General features: G+C 34.4%; 1 protein-coding gene across 8 annotated transcripts in view; it reads right to left on the bottom strand.

Moving 5' to 3' along the window:
* Positions 1-17,125, bottom strand: part of CLCN3 (chloride voltage-gated channel 3) — an 87,618-nt gene that overhangs the window by 23,642 nt on the left and 46,851 nt on the right. For all 8 annotated transcript variants that reach the window (XM_014868341.3, XM_014868338.3, XM_070505066.1 and 5 more), the window contains 4 exons: positions 9,237-9,394; positions 3,817-3,916; positions 2,012-2,199; positions 910-1,032 (listed from right to left, as the gene is read on the bottom strand). In XM_014868341.3, the coding sequence (XP_014723827.2) occupies positions 910-1,032; positions 2,012-2,199; positions 3,817-3,916; positions 9,237-9,394 (569 nt within the window). The remainder of the gene's footprint in view (positions 1-909; positions 1,033-2,011; positions 2,200-3,816; positions 3,917-9,236; positions 9,395-17,125) is intronic.

The following is a 17,125-nucleotide window of genomic DNA, read 5'->3' as shown; positions in this document are numbered from 1 at the left end:
ATATGAGGCCATGTTAAAGGGAATACAGACATTAATACAAGAGTTTATAATTACATAACCAGGAAAAGGCAAATTTGAATACTTCAGCTGTAGAAATATAGTTAAATACATTTTGGACACTCTATGTCAGAAATAAAGATATTATGCCTTCTCAGAGCACTGTAAATATGTGTAATATTTTCCTATATATCAATAAGGATGAGTAACAACTGCTAAATACTGCGAGATACTGCTCCTTCTTAAAGATATTTTTAACACAGCCTTTAAAATCACTACAATTTTGTTTTAAAAAGAAATGCACTAGAAAAAGCTGGTAATTTACTTAAGACACAAAAATAAAAAGCAGAAAGAAATGAGTTCACATCATGTTCAATCCTAAGTATCTTCTCCTTTAAATTATTGTTGATAAAAAATAAAACCCAAAAGTTGCTACTGTTGACTCACTGTGATCAAACGTTTATTTTAAAGTATAAAATGGTTATAAATATTATCTGCCAAATTCAAAAATTATTAATTTATCTAACTACAAGATAGTTATAGAAAGAGAATGAATGTATTCAAATCAGGTTCATAACAGCACACATCAATGAATCCATCCAAGAACTTTAGCCCACAGATCTTTTTCCAGGTTCTTGGTGGTTAATCAAGTCTTCTGATATTTGTCTAGTCATGTGCTAAATTAGTGGTGAGAAAAAACAAATCAACTTCCACAGGAAATGAGGAAATGACTATGGGGAAAGAATTTCTGCCAAAGATGTCTACAATCAGATTACATTTTAAAATTTTCTACTTCATTTTACAAACAAACCATTTCCCCCAAAAAACAACTACTTTTTCCCCGAAAAGCAAAAAGATAAGCATCATAACAAATACTAAATGTTTAATGATACTAAATATTGCATGGCTTACCTCTGGAATTCCAGAGCCACAGGCATATGGAGCAAATACCTTTACCAGGGAAACAGCAAGAAAGGCAAAACTCAAGGCCCAGAAGATGTACATTATATAGTTCATGATATAAGAACCAGGACCCTAAAAAGCAAATAGTTCAACAGCATGAATTTAATTTACAGTGCACCTCTAATGCAAGTGCTTACCACATAAGACTTGGGTAAAACTTGTAAAGGGCTCCTGGTTTACTTCCACAATAATAAAAGGTTTATATGAACAAAATATTTAAGTAGAATCCAAAAACATATTCATATAAATACCAAGAAGCCTTAATATATTTAATGTTTTTCCTAGCTTTATCCTGATCCCTAAGTCTTCTTGCCAAGAATCTCAGCTATACTTCAATCTCTGCCTACTTTATCAAAACAGTTCATGAAGAGAAAATTGCATTCTCACTCAGATTTCATTCTGCTGTAATTCTCCTGAAGATCAATTGAGAAACAGCACACTGCCTGTCTTACCAGCAAATATATTTTTTTTAGCTCTAAAATTCAGCCATAAAAAAAATTTTAAAACATCTACATGATTGTGTAACAATATATATATTATATAATATTCTAACTTGTAAAATGTTCTTCATTATAGAACATCAGGAATAGGAAAATAATCATTTAAATACTGTAATGCCACAAAGAAAGATCTATACATTTCTTAAAGATATCTCCAGTTAGTAGGCTTATTTACTAAATATTTTGATAATTCATACTTCCTGAACAGTTGTAATGGAATATATTAAGCAGTTTTAATAAATTTGACTTCATATTAACTTTTGGTGGTTACACAGATCTTACTGCATTTCTTTTCTACAATAAGAAATATATTTTACGTCATAACCCAGTAGACACATATGTGATTACATAGTTAACTAATACAAGACTGTCTTGAGATACTTGCTGCAACGTACTCTCATGGTTTCCATTCTATCCTATTATATTTCTTTCTTTTTTCCTTCAATGCAGTTGCAATCATTTAATATGTGATTAATTCTATAATTAAAGGAACTGGAGATGCATTTCACTATATCAATTATTACTTCATCTCGAGACAAAGCAAGACTTACCTCCGCTTGACCTATGATTAATTCTGCCCATGTTTTCCACTGCGGGCATTTATCCCTCTCTTCAAATGTTGTTTCATTGGATCCCCAGCAACACTGTTCATGGTTGTACCACAATGCACTAAGGCAAATGCCCTCCTTTAGGTCTGTCATCCAATCAGCAGCAATGTCTATTAATCCAGCCAATGCCCCTGTAAAAATTTGTTGGAGGTGGTAAAAAAAAAGAAAGGACATTTCTGGGGAGTCAAGAACTATCAAGTTAAAAGGGTCAAGGAAACTGGAAGATCTCCTATAAATAAAGGGTTACATAGGGAATATTATAAGAATTTAAGATTTTCAAATCTTAGCTATAAATAATTTTATACTACTTTTTAAAACTGTAAATAGCTATTCTTTAAAATAAAATTGTTATTCTTTCTTTGAAATCAAAACTAGTTACATCATTCGAATTAACCGTGGTTTTAAAAAAAGGTGTTTAAAAGATACTAAAACATCTTCAAAGTCAGCTACCTGAGAGGAGGTTCACAAATCTGGTTATTGAAGTCAGAGTTTTTACTAGTATGTTTCAATCCGAAACTTAATTAATAGATCTACAAATGACCTTAATCTCATTAAAATGTAATATCCATTTGAAATAATTAGTAAAACCCACAGCATTAATGAGTTACTGTAACAGATTTTCAGTTTTTTTCTTAAATCACAGAAAATCAAATATATCAAATCATTTTACTGACAGAATACCGAAAATACACAAATTTATGATCAAAATCCAGGTCCTTCTCATCATATAAAAAACATCAATGGGTCACATACACAGAGGCCACAAAATTCTTGTTCATAGCAATCAGTACTTCCCTCTATTGTCCACACAAATTTTAATTTTCCTCATGTTCTTCTAGACATAATCTTCCATGGTGGAAGCTGAAAGTTTTTAAAACAGTCCTTAATGTGTGCTTTCAGATCTTCAACTGCTGTTTCTTAAAATCTCACATACACGGAATTTGTGGGCACTCTATAGCATGGTAGCTAAAAGTGTAGGCTCTTGAGCTAAACTGTCTAAATTTAAATTTTTGCTTGGCCACTTACTAGCTACATGACCTTAGTCAAGTTACCTAAACCCTCTGTGCTCCAGTCCCCTCATCTATAAAATGGTGAGAAAACAGCACCTATCCCATAGGACTGCCATGAGGTTTACACAAATGCAAAGCTTTTAGAATGGTGTATGACACATAGGAAACATTCAATAAATATTAACTGTTTATCATGATGTCAAAATTAAAAGATACTTTATTTGTCATCTGGTCCAAACCACATTTTTACAGATTCAGAAACCAAGCCTAGAGAAACCACCAAATTGGAAAGATGCTTAAAGTGACAGAGCCAAGACTAGATTCTGAAGCCTCCTGCCTCCTAGTCTTTTTTTTTTTTTCTTAAAGATTGGCACCTGAGCTAACAACTGTTGCCAATCTTTTTTTTTATTTCTGCTTTATCTCACCAAATCCCCCCGGTACATAGTTGTATATCTTAGTTGCAGGTCCTTCTAGTTGTGGCATGTGGGATGCCGCCTCAACGTGTCCTGATGAGTGGTGCGATGTCCACGCCCAGGATCCAAACCAGCGAAACCCTGGGCCGCCGCAGCGGAGTATGCAAACTTAACCACTCGGCCACAGGGCTGGCCCCATGCCTCCTAGTCTTAAGATTTTTTTTGAAGGAAAGCAACAAAACAAATGCTTTTAAAAATCCAAGGGAAAGAAGGGAGAACTATTTATTGTTAACCAAAAAAGGATTGCATTAAAAATTTTCTTTACCTGATGCCAATCCTGTTAGTGTTACTACTAGCCATCCTGACCACGCATCATACAAACTTTTTGTCATTTCCCATGCTGATTCTTTCTTTTTGCTGTTGATCTGAAATTAGAAATGTTTATGCTTCATTTTTCAAACCATGAATAGAAGTCACAATTCTATAATTTAACAATTTTCCTCAGTTACTATACATGGAACAGTACCTTCTAAACTAAATAAATGGGAAATATGAGTTTGGGACAGAATCACCATGTCCAACAGCTGCTATACCTGTAAAGCATATGACAAGTGTTTACCCAGAGATCTGTATTTTTAGCAAGAATCTCAGAATTTGAGAGTAAGGGGTGTACAAACCACATAAAGTCTGACCTAGACTGTTTTAAATGGAATCAAATTTAGCTGGTATACATCTTTCATATTAACAGAAACAAGATATTATAGCTTGAACTGTCTGTCATTTCCTGATCATTTTCTGGTCCTAGCAGTTAAGTGGATTATAATATTCTTTAAAAGGGAAGGTCACCGAATAACAGTACCATGCCCTTAAATGTAGTGTAGAACAGTCATGTGAATAAAGGGGCTGCCAAAACTTGTGGGCCTCTAAATATTCAGGTATGGAGAGTTAGAATACCATTGGTAGGGTCCAGAGGCTCTCTTTTATTACTGTGTAAGGCAGAAATGTCCTCTACTGAATACAGTGAAGGAGGTGAGATGAGCAAGACAGTAATAGATTTGATTTCTAGGTCTCATTCTACTAAGACATAAGAAGGCAAGCCTTGTCTCTCTTAGTAACAGTGTACTTCTAAATCTATCCCTAACTAGCCCAGACCTTTTCTGTTCTACTAGGATTGCTGCTTTAAAAAGTCATATTCTCAGCCTAGGACTTCAGTGCTCAACTGTCCCACAGGAGGGCTATGGCTAGAATTCAATGATGTGGTCTATTTCAAACATACAGTCTATTTTAAATAAAGCCACATTAAAAAGACTGTAAGTTCTAAGTTGAATGAGGCAGTTTTACTCCTTCTATACCAATTACAGTAAGTAACCAATCACAGATACTAACCATTCTTTAGGATTAAATGTAGGTCATTTCTTTCAAAAACAATAATTAAATCCCATGTTACTTTTTCTCAATAAGAATAACTGATGTTTAATAAAATGATAATATCAAGTAAAAATTTGGAAGTCATCTAAATATCTATCAATATAGTATCTGTCAAGTAAACTGAAGTACATCTATGTAATGAAAAATTCTGCAGCCATTAAAAAATGAGATAGATGCAGTGTTATACAGGGGAAAAAAGAAAGGTGGATAAAGTGTGTAAGAAAGATAAGTATATAAGCATATACAAGTATATGTTTGTATTTTAAAAAATAAAGGGATAAACCATAAAATTTAAAATGTAAATTACTACTTAAAAGAGGAGGAAGGAAATAGGTTGGAAGTGACAGGGACTTTAAAACAAAGTAATCTGTATGTGTAACTAGTGACATAAACACTAAGGACAAAAAGTATTGTCAAAAAAGAAAACACTAAAACTTTTCAGTAATCACACTGCTAGTGATAGTGCTGGTAATATTATTCTGAAATAGCTGTGTGTGTATGTTGTGAGATAAATCAAATTATTATGTATGTGATGTTGAGATTTTTGGCATGGCTGAAAGGAGATGCAGATTTAACAACTAAATGGTAAATAAAAGTCCTATAGTATTGAATTTAAATTAGAAGATTCCTACAAACTTAAGAGGCTAGAAACAATGGCTAACCCAGAAGCAACAGGTACCTCTAGTGCCCAAACTGCCTATATACCATTCTCCTTCAAAGGAACCAGAGCTCCTTAGAGAAATGGCTGACTCCAGGTTTGGTGCAGGAAATGTGTAAGAAGAGCTAGGATCATCTTGTTTTCCAAGAATACATCAAAGTCTACTAAGGATGTGTGAAAGGACACAGGCATCAACCTAAGTAAGCACCCAGTAGTCAAAAATGGAATAACATGGGCATCAATAAGGATAATAATTGCGATGATTAAAACACATCAACTATGTTTAAATCCATGAGTGCATGAAGATAAAGAAACAGAAACTGAACAAGCAAACAAAAACCCTGAGGTCAAGTTTGTGGATGCTAGGGAATCATATGACTTCAAACTTTCTCCCTTTTCTCTACTATCTTAACTTCAGGGAAGCCAAATAATTGGTATGGGGAAGGCTCTCTTTATAGAAATATTCAAGCTAGAAAATAGAGGAAAGATAGTTAGATTGCCACCATTATGCAAAATACTGAAACAGTAATATGTGAAATGATATAATGTTGATTTGCTTGAAAATAATCTGGAGTAGGAGGGCTACAAGTATACTAAAAAGCTGAGGGGGAAAAAAGAATTAGGTAGGTATATGCACTGACATAGGAAGTTTTTTTTTTATATAATGTTTTAAGAACAAAGTAGAAACATCTATGTGTAGAATTTCCCAGCTTTAAAAAATTTTATGTTTATATAAGCACAAAGTATTGAAAATATTTGACTTATCTACAAAGAGATGATTAGTTAGGACACTTACTGACTACTTCATACATTGCTGCATTATTTGAAATGTTTTTCAAGGACTGTGGACTACTCTCATAATCAGAGAAAAAAGGGGTATGTTCTGGTTTCTTTTACTTTCCATTTTCTGTAAAATTTTATGAATATGGTGTCTTATGGATATTATAACACTACTTCACTTTAAAACCCATTTAAACCCCAACCTGAGTATGGTACTGAATCTATAAATATATATACTTCTAAGTACAATTGTATTTACCTAACAAGCATACAAGATACAGGATTTATAATGTGTCTGATTTAGGCACATAGGCTTAAAATAGTGGTTCTTATACTGTGCCCCATAGACACCCTGAGGGTCCCTTGAGACCTTCTCAAAGAGTCTTCAAGGTCAAAACTACTTTCATAATAATACTAAAACATGATGCGACCTTTTCACTGTGTTGACATTTTCTCAGTGAGTGCAAAAGCAACAATAAAACTGCTGGCTCCTAACCACGAATCAACACAGTGGCATCCAAATGTACTGTAGTCATTACATTCTTCACTGCCACATATCCCGGGAAAAAAAAAAATAAGCAAATGCCAGTTTCACTTAAGAATGTCTTTCATGAAGGAATAAAAACTATTATGCCTCGATCATTGAGTCTTTTTAATATTACTGTGATGATGTAAGTGTATATAAAGCATTACTGATGCAAAGTGAAGTATGATGTTATGTCTCAAGGAAAAGCATTTGCGTGATTTGAGTTGCAAAATGAACTAGACATTTACATGGGACACCATTTTAAATGAAAGAAAGATACCAAACTATGGTTTTTCAGACTTATTTTCTCAAAAACAAACCAAGTAGGCCTGTCACTTCCAGTAAGATACATGTGTATTTGTTTCCAATGAGAATTTGAGCTTTCAAGTAAAAATTAGAATTTTGGAACACTTGTATACTTCACTGTGAGGATGACAGATTCCCAACACTTAAAGATTTTCTGAAGAGATTAGTGTTGATATTAATAAATGTGATTTTTTTTGATATTATATAATGAAAAGTGTCAACACTTAAAAGAACTGCATAAATCAATAAATCAGTATTTTCCCAACGATCACTGCATGATGTTACAAAATCATTCATTCAAGGTTCAAGGTGAAGAACAGGTTTTAATGTAATAGAAGACAAAAGTTCTTTGATACAGTTTCAGATTACATATTGCAACTAATCTTTAAGAAATACCACTTGTCACTTTGGTGGAGTATCAAAGAAGAAAATCTGTAATGATCTAAAAAGGTTATTAAAATACTCCTAGCTTTTTTTCTAATCATGTGTCTGTGTGAGGTTGGATTTTCTTCATATACTTCAATCAAAACAACATATCACAACAGACTAAATGCAGAAACAGATATGAGAATCCAGTAGTCTTTTATTAAACCAGATAATAATGAGATTTATAACAATGCCACTCCCTCACTACATATTTTTTATTTTGGAAAATACAGTCATTTTTCATAAAAATGTTTTTATGTTAACATGTAATGAATTTGTTGTTACTCTTAATTACTATTTTTTAAATTTCTCAGTTTTAGTATCTAATATGGTAAATATCAATTAATATAACAATATAAACTAAAGGTCCTTAGGTATCCTCAATAATTGTTTATAGTTTAAAAGGGATCTGAGACGAAAAGTTTGAGAAATCGCTGGATTAGAACACTGACTTCAGGCATTGTGTCTTATTTTCAGTTATACTCTATGTATAATGTTTCCAGAAAAGGTAAATACTGACTGATGAATCTCAGAAGCTGTACTTTTCATAAACAATATAATCTAATTCCAATTTTAGGTTAAATATATATGTATTCATTAATATGAAAATTATAACTAATTTGTACAAGCAGTTATTTTCATTGACAAGTAAATTTCAGGCCTCAAAGTTATAAAGGGCCTTTTAGAAGTGGAATTTTATTTTCAAAGAGATTTTTTTTTCTCTCTCTTTTTTTAAATTTATTTTTGGATTATATTATACCAGTAAGTCACAATCAATAATGAAAAGGATCCATAAATTGTACTTTTAAGTAGAAGTCATTCTTTTTTTGATTACTGATTCATTACAAAACTCAATATGCCATACATAGAACTGAATTTGAGAAATACCTCAGAATTTAAAACTGAGAAAAAGGATAAAAGAAAACAGCAGGAACCAACTCAGTGGCACAGCAGTTAAGTGCACATGTTCCACTTCAGTGGCCTGGGGTTCGCCGGTTTGGATGGCGGGTGCAAACATGGCATTGCTTGGCAAGCCATGCTGCGGTAGGTGTCCCACATATAAAGTAGAGGAAGATGGGCACAGATGTTAGCTCAGGGCCAGTCTTCCTCAGCAAAAAGAGGAGGATTGGCAGCAGATGTTAGCTCAGGGCTAATCTTCCTCAAAAAAAAAAAAAAGAAAACAGCAAAACCCTACAAAACTATCTCCTCAATATGTTTCTTCTTTTTGAATAAAAAGAATTATGTACAAGTTTCCTCTTTTGCCTTAGCTGCTGTGCTGCTCAAAGACAAAAATCATGCTGACTTCCTTATCTTGAACTTGGCTTGACCTTCCCCCCAACTCATGTGCCATTTTTCCCTTTCCTTCCTATTTTGTCTTATTATACTTCTTTGATTTTAAACTATGTCAAATCCTTTCCATAAAGATACCAGGTATAAACAAACTAAAAATAAAAAATTACATAGACAGAGAAAAAGATATATTACTTATAAAATGCAGAAGTTAACTTAAATGTACTTTAATGTATAATATATATTTTAGTAGCCTGAGATCATTGGCAGAAACATATTATTAAATGATCCAATTATGCACTAAATTTTAAAAATTACTGAAAACACTTACCCGTCTATGCCTTTCTCTATCTTTACATTTCTCTCGCACCCAATCAATAGTATGGAAATCATCATAGGTACCAACACCTGGAATTGGTTCATCCAAAAGATCCAGTAAGTGTGTAGAACTGTTAATGCTGCCTCCATTTGTCATTGTATAATGAGTTCCTACAAAGCAAAAAAGGAATGATGAGTATGTTTTATGAGAGACAATGGTGAACTACGTAACCTTCTTAGAAGTTCATTAGTAATTCATAAAGAAATAATATAACTTGAAATGATTATAATAAAATAGAGGAAGGAAGGTATTAATAAAAATTATCCAAAACTTGGAAATAAGGCAAAAAATTATGGCATGTCCTTTCAAATTCACACTAGAGTATCAAAATTAAGCCTGCTTAGGCCAGCCCTGGTCGCCTAGTGGTTAAGTTCAGCATGCTCCACTTCAGTTGCCTGGGTTCAGTCCCCAGGTGTGGACCTACACCATGCATCTGTGGCCATGCTGTCGTGGCAGCTCACACAGAAAAAGAGGAAGATTGGCAACAGATATTAGCTGAGGGCCAATCTTCCTCAGCAAAACAAAATAAATAAATAAGCCTGCCTAATAGTCATCTGATGTTCTGGGGAAGGGAACTTTTGTTTGATTTACTATTTACTATTGATTAGCACAAAGACTCTGCAAAGTTAGATAACGACTTATAGAAAATTGATAAATTGAAAATTACGACTTTATTTGTCAAAAATGTAAATGAATTCCATCTAGTAGAAAAGACAGTCCTTAGAGTTTAGTGTTGGTTTTGTTTGTTTTTGCCCTGTAAGAAAATTCCTTCTTTCACTGACTATATATATTTAAGTCTCACACATCCTCCTCTGAATCAGCTTTGTCATCAAGCTAGTTAACTTATTAGAGTTAAATAAAGCTTTGACATGTGTTCACTACAGACTTTATATGAATGTAACAGACTAGAAGGTACTAGGAAGGGCACTGAAAGACAACTCACAGAAAAGAAAAGCAAACGGCTCTCAAATTTGAAAGGAAGTTCAATCCAACACACACAAAAGAAATGTAAATCAAACCCACAATATCACTTTCCTCTACCAGATTGGTAAAGATAAAAAAGTTGGCTAACGTCCTGAGTTGGCCAAGTTATGGAGAAAGAGGTCCTGCAACAAAATTATTAGTTTAAGTATAAATTGGTATAACCCCTTTGGGAAGGCAAAGCTACCAAAATTTAAAATACACGACACTCTTCAACCCAGCAAGTCTACTTCTAGGAATTTTTCCTGCAGTTATACTTGCACGAATCCATAAATTATGCACAGTGTGGGTAGAACATCTTACTATGTGCTCTACAAAAAAAAGCAAATACAAATTAATGCCAAAGTGTTCATAATCTAAGAGGTCAGCAAAAGAGCCAGAGAGTAACTATTTCAGGCTTTGGAGGCTATATAGTCACAACTACTCAACTCTGCCATAGTAGCGCAAAAAAGTCACAGACAATATATAAATGAATGAGTATGGCTGTGTTTCAATAATATTTTATTTATAAAACAGGGGAAGAGCAGGATTTGGCTCAGCCCCTGATTTAAAGTCTACAGCACAAACATTAAGAATTTTCTATATAAATGGCACTATACTAGACAGTATAGGAGACACAAAAATATTGTCCCCAACTTCAAGGTGCAAGTTTGGGGTTCCCAATCCAAAACACATTTTAAAACCAAGTTCCAATATCGAAGTGCTACAAAACCAATTTTAGTTGTGTTACTTATATTTACTTTGTTATAAGACTGTAGTCTCTAAAACTAGGTGGGATTAATCTAAGAAAACTTCCTAAAGAATATAAATTTTAAATTATAATTTAAAATAATAATGCTATGGTTTCAAAATAAGAGTTACAGCTAGACATTTGATGTTAGATATTTTTGTATCTATTTCTGAAAAAAGAAACATATGATGTGAATACTGTCTGTGAAAGATAGTTTATATTACTACCAGAAAAAGAGCTTGGAAAAAAGAAAACAGACTGGCTAAGGAACATTTATGGTAATCTAAGAGTGAAAATTATCGAACTTGAGTTCTTCCACTGTTAGTGGAAGAAAAGATGATACAACCATTCTGAAGGGCAATTTGGAAAGAGCTATCAAAATATAAAGCTTCTACTGCACAAAGACTAAAAGATTTCATTGAAACATTATTTGTAATACTGAAAAAGTCAAACCAGCAGAAATGTCTCATCCATTGATAATTAAATAAATTATGTACATCTATGCAACGGAATATAATCCAGTTGTTAAAGAAAACGAGGGAGATCAGCATATACTGATACAGAAAGTTGGCTACAACACATACAGTTTTAAAAAGGCCAAGGGCAGATCAGCACATTTAATATGAAAATTATTTTGTAAAATTTATTTTGGCTTAAATATTATGCTCACATATATGCTTAAATACAGAGAAAATAGTATGAACAGGTATGAAACAACACATTAATAATGGCTACCACTGGGAAGTATAATTGTTAGAAAAAAGAGGTAATGAACTTTCATTTTCTACTTTACCCTTCTAGATTGATATATATATTACAATGAAAATTACTTTTCTAAGTAAACACACACTATATTTTAATAGGGATGTGAATAGGGCTATGAAAATAAAGAAATTCTAATGGATCTAAGCATTATATAAATGAAAAAAAGCAACAAACTGCTCCCAAAAGGCCCGATTCTAGTCCTGGACAGCTAAGTAACTTTGGACAAGTCATCTTTAAATATTAAATATCTATATGATATATGCTGTACCTTATAATAAAGACATATAAGCAAAGAAGAATTTGAAATTTTTCTAAAGCACTAAAAACTTAGAAAAGCTGGTGCATAATTTCAAACAGGTGATTTTAGCAAAAGTGATTACAAATTACATCTTCAAATTATGTATCAGTAATACAGATTTTATGCCAAAAATAATAATCTAGAAGTGTGTCATTTTAATGAAAATGTAATTAATTGATATTTGAGGAGTGGCACTATACTAATTTTTTTTTCTTCTAAATTTCCCCAGGTCATCCAGCTGGGTATGTGATGAACCCAGGATTTTAACCCAAGTCTTTCTTTTTTTTTTTTTTAAAGATTGGCACCTGAGCTAACATCTGTTGCTAATTTTCTTTTTTTTTCTTCTTCTCCCCAAAGCCTCCCAGTACATAGTTGTATATTCTAGTTGTAAGTGCCTCTGGTCATGTTATGTGGGACACCAACCCAGCATGGCTTGATGAGCAGTGCCATGTTGACGCTCAGGGTCTGAACCAGAGAAACCCTGGGCCACCGAAGAGGAGCATGCGAACTTAACCACTTGGCCATGGGGACGGCCCCGCGCTATACTCATGTTTAAACAAACATTATAAAAATAAAACACAAGAAATCTGTTTATTTTATTCTATGACTTTTAAGGAATGGAGCAAAATTCCCAGACTACTCTTGCTGTATGATGATTTAAACCGACTTGTTCCCTTTTGTTTACAAATAAAGAAACTATTATAAATGTTAAGTCATTTCACAAAACTATCATGTGACAAAGCTAGAATCTGTCAATATAAACACTGCCTAGATTAGAGTAAGAGACAATCCTAAATCAATTGGAGGGTGAGGGGGAAGGGAGAGATGCACAAAGAGCCACCATGCCAAGACTAAGGACTAATTTTATTATTATTAAGATATAAGCCACATCGACTATACTGTACGTTGCAAGCTCTGTTTCTGAATAATTCAAAGAGGCAGCAGGAACAAGAATTAATAAAGAAAAAGTCAATATTTTAAACACTTTAATAAATACCGAATATTGTACTAATAAACAATGTTTATTTACTTCTACCAGATAGAATAGGGTTCTCTCTTATCTCCCTATGTAACACATTTGAATGTTTGCCTTGGAAAGGTGTAAAACCTCTAAAAGGAGAGTAGTATATTGATTTCCATGTTTTGGCAGCAGTACACCAGGAATAAATAATATATCATTCTTGACCAAGGGTTTCAAGGCCCTATCCCTGCACTAGCCCATGTTCATTTATATAGAACATACGCTCTAAACCTCATATTTAAAGCTTTAAGTGCACTAGCTCTTTCTTCTTCCCTCTATCCTGATTTTACTCAGTAATTTCCACTTTGTAAAAAGGTAACTGAAAGGCTACAAATTTTCTTAAGAAAAGGTAACTGGAGAATAAATATAAGAACATTTATAATATCTTGACAAATTTGAGAATCTGTGACTCTGCTTTCCATACAATAACATTAAAACTGATAATTTAAAAAATGTTTTTGGAGGGAAGTGTCAAAGCCTCTATGGCCTTCTGGTATGATGGCATCACTTCTGTGGTACTCTGGCCCAAAATGCATAAACTGAATCTTACAAGGAAAAACAAGATAAACCCAAACTGAGGGAAATTCTACAAAATAAATGGCTTGCATTCTTCAAAAACGTCAAAGTCAAGGGGCTGGCCCCATGGCCAAGCAGTTAAGTTCACACACTCTGCTTCAGTGGCCCAGAGTTCACTGGTTCAGATCCTGGGTGCAGATCTACACACTGCTCATCAAGCCATGCTGTGGTGGCATCTCACATAGAAGAACCAGAATGACCTACAACTAGTATATACAGCTATGTACCATGGCTTTGGGGAGAAAAAAAAAGGAAGAATACTGGCAACAGATGTTAACTTAGGGTCAATTTCCCTCACCAAAAAAACAAACAAACAAACAAAAAAAGCATTGCAATAGGAAACTGTAAAAAAAAGAAAAAAAGTCAAAGTCATGAAAGACAAAAAATGACTGAGGAACTCCTCTAGATTAAAGGAGACTAAAGAGACATGATAACTAAATGTAACACCTGCTCTGGATTATTAGATCCTGGACCAGGAAAAAAATGGTTTTTTCCTATATTAAAGGACATAGTGGTAAACCTGGCAAATTTAAAAACGGTCTGTAGAATAGATAATAGTACTGTATCAATGTCAATTTTCTGATCTTGAAAACAGTACTGTGACTATACATAACGGAATGTCCTTTCATAAGGAAATACAGACTCAAGTATTTATAGGTAAAAGTACATTATGTCTGCATCCTACTCTTTAACAGTTCAGAAAAAAACTATCTGGTGTATACATGCACTATATATACATACTGGTATATATTATGTATTACACAGAGAATAGCATATATAACAGCAAGAGACAGAACAAGAGAGAGAATGAACAAATGTGGTAAACTCTTAATATTTCAGGAATCTGGGTGAAGGGTATATGGGATTATTTGCACTGTTTTTCAACATCTGTAAGTCTGAAATTAAAAGAAAATTTTTGTTTTGTTTTGTTTTTTAAAGATTGGCACCTGAGCTAACAACTGTCGCCGACCTTTTTTTTTCTTTCTGCTCTCTCTCCTCAACCCCCCCCCCCTCGCCCCAGTACATAGATGCATACTTTAGTTGTGGGTCCTTCTAGTTGTAGCATGTGGGACACCACCTCAGCATGGCCTGACGAGTATTGCCATGTCCGCACCCAGGATCTGAACCAGTGAAACCCCAGGCAGCCAAAGCAGAGCACGCAAACATAACCCCTCAGCCAAGGGGCCGGCAGCAAGAAAATGCTTTTTGAAAAGTCTACTATGATATTTTTGCAAACTTCATACTTTTTCCCCCTATGTTGCCCTTATCTGGGTGGAGCTGAAGAGACATGGACTACTGATTTTAATTATTACTCTTCTATGCGAAAAAGAAAAAGAAAAATTTCTATACCACTTAGCTAACATGCATCCACACAATATGTCACCAGCTCCATGATAAGAATTTTCTGCACCATGAAGATAATAAGCAAATGAAGCATGTATTCCTCCAACAAACTTATAAACCAGGAAGAAGAAAAGTAGAGACTACCGTACTCATTTTTGAGGGAGCAAAAGGTACAACACCACAATAAACACTTACATTAGCTATGTGTCTTGCCTTCGGTGACTTTCAAATAATTATTCCATAGAAACTACTCTGACATCTAATTTACAAAACTATACAGTAAGTCAAAGTATCTGAAAACCACAAGTAAAGGATTCAAACTGTTTAAATCACAAGACCCTGTGGACCAATGTTTGGTATTTTGTCGTTTTTATGTTGTGTCCCTTGGTTCTGGGGCTGCCATTGCACGTTCGAGTGGGGATTAGCCAGCAGTTTGTGCCCCCAACAGACTGAAGTTCAGTCTGTGCCCTCATGACTATTCTATCAGACACATCAACGGTGTTTGAAAAAAGTACAGTCATGTGCCACATAATGACATTTTGGTCAACATCGGACTGCATCTATGACGGTGGTCCCGTAAGATCATAATGGAATTGAAAAATTCCTGTCATCTAGTGACATCATAGCTGACATGACATCGTACTGCAATGCATCATTCGCATGTTTGCAGTGACGTGGGTGTAAACAAACCTACTACACTACCAGTCGTATAAAAGTATAGCACGTACAATTATTTACAGTACGTAACAGACGGGAATGTTCATGGTTCATTTATCTGCTTATAAGCAAATCTATGATGAAAAAAGAAACAAGCAAACCACCATGGACATGTTTCTTAAAAAACTGACACCTCCTCAAGAATAGCCTCAGGTAAGTCCTTCAGGAGGTCTTCCAGAAGAGGGCATTGTTATCATCCTGTTATTGCCCCTGAAGACCTTCCAGTGGGACAAGCCGTGGAGGTAGAAGACAGTGATGATCATGAGCCTGTGTAGGCCTAGGTTAACAAGTTTGTGTCTTAGTTTTTTGTTTTGCTTTTTTTTTAATTGACTCGCTCTTTATTTTTTTTATTTTTTTTTTTGAGGAAGATAAGTCCTGAGCTAACATCTGCTGCCAATCTTCCTCTTTTTGCTGAGGAAGACTGGCCTTGAGCTAACATCTGTGCCCATCTTCCTCTACTTTATATGTGGGACACCTACCACAGCATGGCTTGCCAAGCAGTGCCATGTCCGCACCCAGGATCTGAACCAGTGAACCCCGGGCCGCCAGAGTGGAACGTGCGAACTTAACTGCTGCACCACCGGGCCAGCCCCAGTGTGTCTTAGTTTTTAACAAAAGAGTTTAAAAATTGAAAAAAAAAAAAATTTTTTTTTTAATAGAAAAAAGCTTACAGAATTAGGATAGAAAGAAAGAAAATATTTTTGTATAGCTGTATAACGTATTTGTGTTTTAAGCTAAGTACTATTACTAAGAATATTTAAGTTTATAAAATAAAAAAGCTGTAATAAGCTAAGGTTAATTTATTGTTGAAGAAATAAAAATATTTTTTATCAATTTAGTGTAGCCTAGGCATACCGTGTTTATCAAGTCTACAGTAGCGTACAGTGATGTCCTGGGCCTTCACGTTCACTCCCCACTCACTCACTGACTCACCCAGAGCAACTGCCAGTCCTGCAAGCTCTATTCACGGTAAGTGCCCTATACAGGTGCACCATCTTTTACCTTTTACACAGTACTTTTACTCTACCTTTTCTATGTTTAGACACACGAATACTTACCATTGTGTTACAATTGCCTACAGTAGTCAGTACAGTAACATGCTGTACAGGTTTGTTGCCTAGGAGCAATAGGCTGGACCATATAGCCTAGGTGTGTCCAGTAGTGGGCTATACCATCCAGGTTTGTTATAAGTACACTCTATGATGTTCGCAAAGAGATGAAATCGCCTAGACGCATTTCTCAGAACGTATCTCCGTCATTAAGAGACGTATGACTGTATAGGTGGAAACAGTGAATGGGCTTCTTGTTTTGAGGGGAGCCCACAGACATAGAGATTCACTGTTTCCCCTCTAAATTATTTCTAAAAGAAGTTTGGGTCCTTCTTGTGACTCTTACTATCAAACTGGCTT

Source organism: Equus asinus, chromosome 3 (genome assembly GCF_041296235.1).
Source record: "Equus asinus isolate D_3611 breed Donkey chromosome 3, EquAss-T2T_v2, whole genome shotgun sequence".
Taxonomy (NCBI): domain Eukaryota; kingdom Metazoa; phylum Chordata; class Mammalia; order Perissodactyla; family Equidae; genus Equus; species Equus asinus.
This window is presented reverse-complemented; position numbering and strand designations above follow the sequence as displayed.